Source organism: Strongylocentrotus purpuratus, unplaced genomic scaffold, assembly GCF_000002235.5.
Source record: "Strongylocentrotus purpuratus isolate Spur 01 unplaced genomic scaffold, Spur_5.0 spur5_scaffold_9, whole genome shotgun sequence".
Taxonomy (NCBI): Eukaryota; Metazoa; Echinodermata; class Echinoidea; order Camarodonta; family Strongylocentrotidae; genus Strongylocentrotus; species Strongylocentrotus purpuratus.
In genome coordinates, this window is record NW_022145615.1 from 5,113,806 (window position 1) to 5,122,590 (window position 8,785).

Below are 8,785 nucleotides of genomic sequence, written 5' to 3' on the forward strand. Positions count from 1 at the left end.
TTTGAAATTGCCGACATAGGTTCCACAATTAAATTATTCCTAAAACCAAACCATGTAAGAAAGAGGATCGGGGGAAATCATCGTTTTTTGCGGTTTGGTACTGGCAAGGCTCTAAAAATTGGGGGTGCTTAATTAACTTTTCACCATTTTACGCAATAGCCCCCCTCCCCCACCCCTCGACCTAGTTACACTGCCCAATCATGTCATGGAACCTTTAACCAAAACGGGCCAAAAAGGTCATGCGACCTAGTATTATTCATTCATTTATTTACAACCATAGATTGGATTCCATGGTCGTCAGAAGAAAAGGAAAAAATATTTGGATGCCAAAGTTCCAGGTTATTCCAACAGTAAATTCAGGCAGATCCGTAGAGAGACAGAGAGAGAGAGAGAGGGGGGGGGGGGGGGGGGAGAGAGAGAGAAAGAGAGGGGAGGGGGAGAGGGACATTAAGAAGTTAAATAATATTCATTTTAGTAGTTTGGCAGCAATCAACTCCCCGTCAACTCCCAACTCCCACTCCCCTCGCCCCCCCCCCCTTTTTTTTTTGCATGCAAGGGTGAGCTCTGAGCGAGGATTACATTCGAAGAATCGAGAGATGGCGCTATTTATTTTGACACCGGCCGCCATGTCACTGCAATTACACGCATCTTGACACCCAAACCGCAAGTATGAACCCTATAAATATCATGTTCCTCTCGTTATTTTCACTAGATTTTGATGTGAGGCATTCTTGAGAGTCGTATAGAAATGTCAAAGAAACAACCACCGAGTTCGCGTGATCCCAAATTCTATTTAGTGAGTGTATTTACCGCTGCTCGGGATGGGAAGTTGTGCCGCATCAAAAAATGGTTTCAGAACTTCAACAAGGAAGAGATCAAATGGATTGTGTCACAAATTGTGGATAGCACGACACCACTTATTGTTGCTTGTAGACACGGTCACATAGATGTGGTAACGTATTTCATTGAACAATGCAAGGCAGATATAGAACAAGTTGGTTCTGTAACGTTTGATGGAGAAACGATCGATGGGGCGCCACCGCTGTGGTGCGCCGCTGCCGCAGGGCATTATCAAACTGTTTCAACACTTATCAAACATGGTGCCAAGGTAAATCACACCACCTTCTCGAACTCGACACCACTTCGTGCAGCTTGCTTTGATGGTCATTATGATATTGTCAAATATCTCATACAACATGGAGCAGATATTGAGTTGGCCAACCGACATGGACACACCTGTCTCATGATTTCGTGTTACAAGGGACATTACAAAATTGGAGAGTATTTACTTCATCTAGGCGCAGATGTAAATAGAAAGAGTGTGAGAGGAAACACTGCATTGCATGACTGTGCGGAATCAGGAAGTCTAGAAATCATGCGGCTCTTGTTGAAGCATAGAGCGAAGATGGACACTGATGCGTATGGGATTACGCCGATCAAAGCTGCCGCAGTGGCAGGTCATGTGAACATTGTTGATTACCTTGCTGCAGAAGACCTACCAAGGACAGAGAAAATTGATGCTCTAGAGCTGGTGGGAGCAACCTTTGTAGACAAGAAAAGGGATATGCATCAAGCGATTGGTTTCTGGGAACGTGCAATGGAGCTGCGTTACAATGACAAAGTTCATGTTGTTCATAAACACAAATGTGCTAAACCTGTATCTGCGTATGAGTACACAGTGGAGGCTCAAAGCAGGCAGGACCTTGAAAATATGGTTGGTGATCCTGATGAAATGCGGATGCAAGCTTTACTGATACGAGAGAGAATCCTCGGACCAGCACACCCAGACACGACCTACTACATCAGATACCGTGGCGCAGTCTATGCCGATTCAGGCAACTTTGAGCGATGCATTATGCTATGGATGTATGCACTGGAAATGCAACAGGAAGCATTAGAACCTCTAAATCCTATGACACAAAGCAGTTTACTCTCGTTCGCAGAACTCTTTGCGTACATGTTATCAGAACGAAACATTGAACGTGTATACCAGCATGTACCCTTCGGTGATGTCGCGGTTGTGTACTTGAAAGGGATCACCGAGATGAAGCGCGGTGTTGCACAGCTGCCCTTCGGTCCTCAACAGGAAAAGGAGACCACAAACTTCAATCGAACCCTCCTCATTCTCATGCACCTCATGTGTCTTATAGCAAAGCGAGAAGGCGCAACGCCTCTACAGATGGAAGACGTTAAACGGGCAACTTACCAACTCGTAAAACTCCAGCTCCGTGGCAGCAAGGGATTCACCGTGTTGCATCTTGCTGTTGACAAGGCCACCTCATCTGTTGGGCGTTACCCCGTCTGCGAATTTCCAGACAGGAGAGTTGTGCAGTTCTTGTTAGAGTGTGGTGCCGACTCCAACGTCTTGGACGTCAGTGGCAACTCACCTCTCCACATTGCTTCCACAAACGCTGTTGCTCCGGGTTCTTCAACCATCACAACAAATGGTAGCAAGGTGGACAACAATGAGATCATGAAGCTGCTCCTGGATCGCGGGGCACATTGTGATTTCCGAAACCTGGACGGTCATACCCCACTGGACTTGCTCAAAGTGTCTTGCGATCTTGCACCCATCAACTACACCAAGCTGCAGTGTCTAGCAGCCAGGTGTATTATCGAGAACAAGATTCCTTACCTAGGGAATATACCTAAAGCTCTTGAAGGCTTTGTTGCTATGCATTAAATGTGTATTGTGTAATGTTGATTGGTTAATCTATGTTCTGCAATTTGATTTGGGTTCATGATCTATTGGTTTGTATATTAACCAGTTCAGGTACATGTAGTTAATATTCTTAAATTATACAGAGCTACTTTCATATTCATGCAATGTATTACCAACATTTTTTTCTTCTTTTTTGTCCTACATGTATGCTTTAGTCTGTTTTTGTTTAGATTATTTTTATGCAGATTTTACTCTAGAGATTTATCTTTTTGAAAATGCTGCACGATTGTCATGATTAACTGTTATATTCATGTACATGTACATGTTACATGAACGCCAATTCATTAGACTGAATTTTCTGTCCATGAGAAAGAAATTGATTATTTGTTATTCCGTTTTAATCTGTTTAGTACATTCAAATTTCAAAAGGAAAATTGCGCTGTTTAAGTAAAACTGTAGAACAGCACTGCTAGTATTTTATTCAAAATTGGTTAAAAGTTCTGGTTATTAAAATATATTTGTGATTAATTTTACAGAATGCAGTATAAAGAAGTTCCAAGAATGATATGTCCCAAAACATCAAACTGCATCTATAATTTTACTTCAGATAAAGTCTTCAGGTAAAGTCTTCAGGTAAAGGCTACAAAATAGATAGAAATGTTTTGTTTTTAGCACATTTTCTGTTATGTCAGACTTTTAGTTAATCAGTTGTTCAATTTATTTTTTTACCAATGAAGATTTCTTGCTACCATAAAAGGAATCCTTTTTGAGCTCATAGTATTTTTCTTTAAAAACCCTCTTCATAGGATCCAATTAACTATTAAATTATTAATTATTTAAGTATTTCATTTTCTAAATCGGGTCTCGTGAATTATTAAGCACTCAGGTCAAAAAAAAAATTGTACTTGTCAAAAAATGCATGTTTTTCATGAAATTATGCACTACATTGTACATGTATGCCGCAAAAAAAGCTAACTTTCAGAGCCAGAGAAGAACATACTATTTGAACTTTAAAATCTTATACTTAGTGTCCTAGTCCAGAGCACTGAGTTCCATTGGCAGATAGTGAATGTTAATCAAGTAATCATCATACCTTTTGAGACTCAGAACATGCAGCACTGTATGACTTTATTTGTGTGAATATTGTTTTGGAAAGGAATTTAGACTACCGGTAATTTTACAAGCTTGTATCCTGTGCAGTAAATTGTAGCAAAATTTGTCATGCAATTTTGTACTCTGTCACAAGAAACCCTATTCATAGATATTAAGAGCATAAGGTGTTCCAGGGGTATAAGGTGAACCAAGGGTAGTACAGTGATACACAGGAAATTCCTTTTACAATAATCTGAGTTTAAATATTACAATAGGACAGTGAAATCAGTATATAAAGACCACTCAATGAACTTTCACTTTTTCTAGGAAGGTGGGCTTTACGTACAGAAATGTGAAATTTATTTAGAGAGATGGTCTTTCTATTCAGGTGGTCACTTTTAAAGAAGGTTTCACTGATACTGGAAATGGAATCTGAGGCCTCTTTCATAAAACATGTTTCAATAACAAGTTCCAATAACTGTTACAAATGTATTGGCTACTAAAACCATGGCATTTGATTGGCTGAAAGCCAATTTTTCATAGAATTGTAGTATTTGTTATTTATAACAAGATTTATGAAACTGTCTGAGTGTCAGTCAGCCATACAGGTAAACACCATATTTTGTTTATAATAGGCTAATTAATGTAGTCCAGTCATGCCATGGAAAATTTGTATGTTTGTTACAAAAGCATGCATATTTCATTTACCGGTAAGAATATATTTGAAGTGCTAAATTGGTTCAGAAATTCAGAACAAACTGATAATAAAATCTAAAGGTTAGTGCAGAGGAGTAACTTAATGTGCACAGGTTGACTTAAAAGTCATTTCAAGTAAAATTGTGGTATATGGTTACGATGGTGTATGCAAGTCAGTGTGTCATATCATAGGTCATCAATTATCAAAATGCTAAACGATTCTGAACAGTAATTGGTTCCAAATCCCTAGATTGATCTCCCACGTTTCCGCAGTAGAATTATGGCAAGACAGGCAAGCAGACAAAAAGTAAATGTTTTAAATCCTCTGCTTTTGCAGTCATAATGAGTAGAAAGTTCACTATAATACACCCACATACGCCCTTCTATTAAGCTGATTTTTGTAAGTGTTCACTCTCTTGTTACTTTAGTTTAAACAAATGTTTTTATTTCTTGTGGCTTCATAGGATTATATCTTCTGGAAAGAACAGATTTTTATAGGTGTATGATTTTTTGTTTGACCATTTTATCCCTTGGACATGTAGCTGGGTAGAGTGAATTCTTGGGAAAGAAATGATGGGGGGGGGGGGGGGAGTAATCATGCTTACATGTACATGTAAGTTACCCAGTAGAGATGAGTACAAGATGGGCCACATGCAGGTGTAGTACACCGTACAAGTCAGCCAAAACAAGTCCTTTCCTACATGTATCTGTATAAGGTTGATTACCGGTATGGAATAGGAGGGGGTTAAAACCAACCCCCCTCATGGGTGCAACCCAGTATCGAGAGACCGATGTTACCCCTCTTGGGAAGGGACGGAAGTGATCAATTAAGGAAAGATATAGGAAATACTTGAAGGTAGATTGGCCATCTTGAAGCCTTATTTCATGTTGGCTCGCATTCAATCCCAAACAAATTTTGTTTTAAAGAATGAACGTCTTAGTAGTAATCTCTTCTCAAATACAGAGGTTCTTGACTAAATTTTTCTGAATATCTGCTTTAAAAAATCCTGCAAGATCTACTTATATTTCTCTTGTACAAAAGCAATCACTTTTTGCAAACTGGTGCAAGGCCTATGGAGTATGATTTGTGCATGTCAGTCTATGAAACCAGGGGCGAAAGTTTGAAATAGTGACTGACATGTACAATGTAAGGCAAATCTTGATCATACAATAGATTAGTAACTTGATCCTTCAAAACTTCATCAAGTCTAGGGCCCTGTCACATAATTTCCAATAATTGAAATATGTTAGCGTAAACATTACTTATGATTCGTTGTGAGTAAATTTGTGTAATCCTGAAAAGTTATATAAATTGATATACAAGTTTTATGAAACATATCCCAGCTTTTGCTTCCTAAAATTTAGACTTTATGTTATATGTTTGGTTCTGTATATATTTGATATCCTTTATTATCAGTAAATGCCAGAAACTGCTTAAGTAAACATATATTTCAAAATTTTATTTATTCATCTTTTTTAAAGTCCCAAACCTCTATGAGTGGTCATAAAAAAGCCTTTACCTCTCTCTCTCTGTCAATGTATTCTAACTTATTATAACGGGTGCCCTTTTGATCAAATTTCACCTCATTTTTCAGAATAACGGTTCAGTACCTTCTTTATATTCACCAGTATTGCATACATTTTGTAGTTTAGCGAGTATATTGGGTCTCATCAATGTACATTATTGTACATGTACGTCACTTCGAAGTTGGCTATACATGTATTTCATGTCATGCATCTAAAGCTTCAAGTAACTCCATAAATCCAATGTAGCATTGACTTTCAACTAATCAGAATCTCATAATATTTACCTGTTTGGAGCCAGAAGGACGTTAGCTCATATACTTAAACTTACCGCCCTGTTGGCTCTGAAGTCTTAATAGATGAATGTAGATTTTTTTTTTTCTTCTTCAGACTTGATTTAATCACAAATGTTTACACATGAGAGGTTCACCGTTACACACAAGGAGAAGAAAGTGCATACTAATTTGTGTATTTACAGTACACAGATTCACAGAAATTGAAAGCCCTACTTCTTTCATGTGGCCTTGGGAAATGTCTGATATGTCGAGACATAGTACCATTTCCTATATCAATTTATAATATTCTTGGAACTTCAGTACACGTACATGTACATGTACATGTTGTATAGGAAGTATCAGTTACAGAGTGGAAAAATTCTTTGGCTTTGGTTCCAATAGGATATTGGCGTACCCAAGATTAATTTCCTTTGAATTCTATCACAAATTGGTCGCCTAGACGTTGGTGGTTTGTGTAGTGATCTTTAATTGGTCTGAAGAACAAAATTGGCACCATCGCAGAAATGCTCATTGATAAGTGGGGAAAATACGTAGTAATGGTACATGCATGTGATGGTAGCTAAAAGGGCTTTATTTGAATATCACTTCTCGTTACATGTACATGGAGTTAACCACCTTCTTGCTCTCAGGTGACAGTATGTGGGACACAGTGAAATAAGATCTCATTGGTTTTCAGAGGCATGTTTTCATGACACAATTATTGACTTAATGTTGTTAAATCATTCTTATAGCAAACCAAACGTATATGAGTTCTGATGATGATTGTATTTTGACTGTGATTCATGTGTTTGTAACATCTGATAAACACATTTATTTGTTTGTTTGTTCACAAGAGTTGCCATTTATGAGTACCATACAAGGGAGCTATAGTATCAGCAGTACAAGGGGCTATAGTAAGGTCAACTTTTGACATACATGATGTTCTACACTGGCTACACATCTTCCCTGCGGTACAGGAACGAAGCTCTCGTTCCTTTAAAATGTTAAATGTGTGATAAACCCGAACAGACGCTACCATTGCTTAATTGTGTTTAACCACTAGCTCTTAATCATTTCACAATCAATTTATAACGAGAGCTTTGTACCTAGTCTAACCTCGTTTCCCGTTTTAGACACCAAATGTGGTTAAACGGGAGAGCCACAAAGTTTTTGCTGTTCTCTTATGCTGTATGGATCATGAGGTAAAGATCTTAATAAGTGGGTTTTAGTGAATTTATTTGATGACTTGAGTCACTCAAATCGTCATTTGCCTTGTCAGTCATAAATCAGGATTCGTTTTAAACTAGACCTATCACGTTTGTGTATTTCTTCTGTTTTAAACTTCTCTTCAGATAAATCAAGAATTCACTGTATTTCCAAGATTTATTTTTTACTTCTATAAGTCTTATAGAGCAGAGAACATACTGGAAGTTTATATGATAGCTGCCTTTTGGTTAATTAAGTTGGAATTTTAACCATTCTAAAGAGATCTTACATTTCTTGTGCAAATCGTTGACTGACCGCAAGAAAGCCGTTATAGTCCAAAGCTCTTACTTACCGCCTTCTTGCAGGCAGTCGACGGTATTACCTACATGTATAAACGTGCTTGCCTTTGTGTATTGTATATTTCTTATTTTTAGTGTATGTCTATCAAGATCTCTTCCTGCATAATGAAGCTTGAATCCTTTAGTCCCCCCCCCCCCTCAGTGATGCATGCATATTAATGATACTATTAATGATTACTATTTTCAATGCAAGTTTTTCTTTTCTTCTCTGTGTACATGATCGTTAAAGGAATGCCTGCCTCAGAATTGTCAGGAAACTGGTACTATTTAATGTTATTTGTAATCTAGTTTTTGCATCTTATTATTAAAGATAGGCCCTCTATACAGTACCGTTGTTTAGGTACTGAGTCATACATGTATAACTACAGGTAATTCGAGGTGAAATTAATGCAGTTGATATAGCAAGATGTGTATATTGACCATTGTTATAATGATATATGTATATAATATAAAAGCCTCTGAGATTTATGCAACAATAAGAAAAAGAGTAGAGTTTGCAATATTGTTGACTACTATTATTAAAGATTGGGAGTGTTTATCCCTTCTCTAAGAAAGGAATGAAGACTTTTGATGTTGATTTTGTATTTCTTGACTGCAAGTTGTTGAATGATTGAATGGTATCTGGCAGAGGCCAACATGGCTCTTACTTTTGGCAGATATTGTTGTGAAGTAGTTGCGTGATCCCTCGAAATGACGATGAGAATGAAATGCGAAAAGTCAAAGATACGGATTGGTGACAGTTTGAACAAAATAAGATAATTAATACGAAAAGTGGTGAATTTGTGAAATTTGGGAAGCCAGAAGGGCAATCATTAACATTATATATATTGAATGATATGTTACCATCCTCCAGGCTCTCAAGATCAGTGTATTTATAGACGATATGGGAATAGGACAGGTCATTTTCGTAATGTAATCAAATTATTGCATAAATCTTTGTTAAGTGCCTCGTTACAAGTTATTTCATTCAA

At 37.6% G+C, this 8,785-nt stretch overlaps 1 protein-coding gene across 1 annotated transcript; it reads left to right on the forward strand.

Annotated features, from left to right (window-relative positions):
* Positions 1-607: 607 nt before the first annotated feature.
* On the forward strand, positions 608-8,372 carry LOC576435 (protein fem-1 homolog C). The gene has a single exon (XM_003723778.3). The coding sequence runs from the start codon at positions 749-751 to the stop codon at positions 2,681-2,683; it is 1,935 nt and encodes a 644-aa protein (XP_003723826.1). The 5' UTR covers positions 608-748; the 3' UTR covers positions 2,684-8,372.
* Positions 8,373-8,785: the final 413 nt, after the last annotated feature.

Excerpts from the sequence above, each read along its gene's own strand:
- LOC576435 (XM_003723778.3), top strand. The coding sequence starts at position 749 with ATGTCAAAGAAACAACCACCGAGTTCGCGTGATCCCAAATTCTATTTA.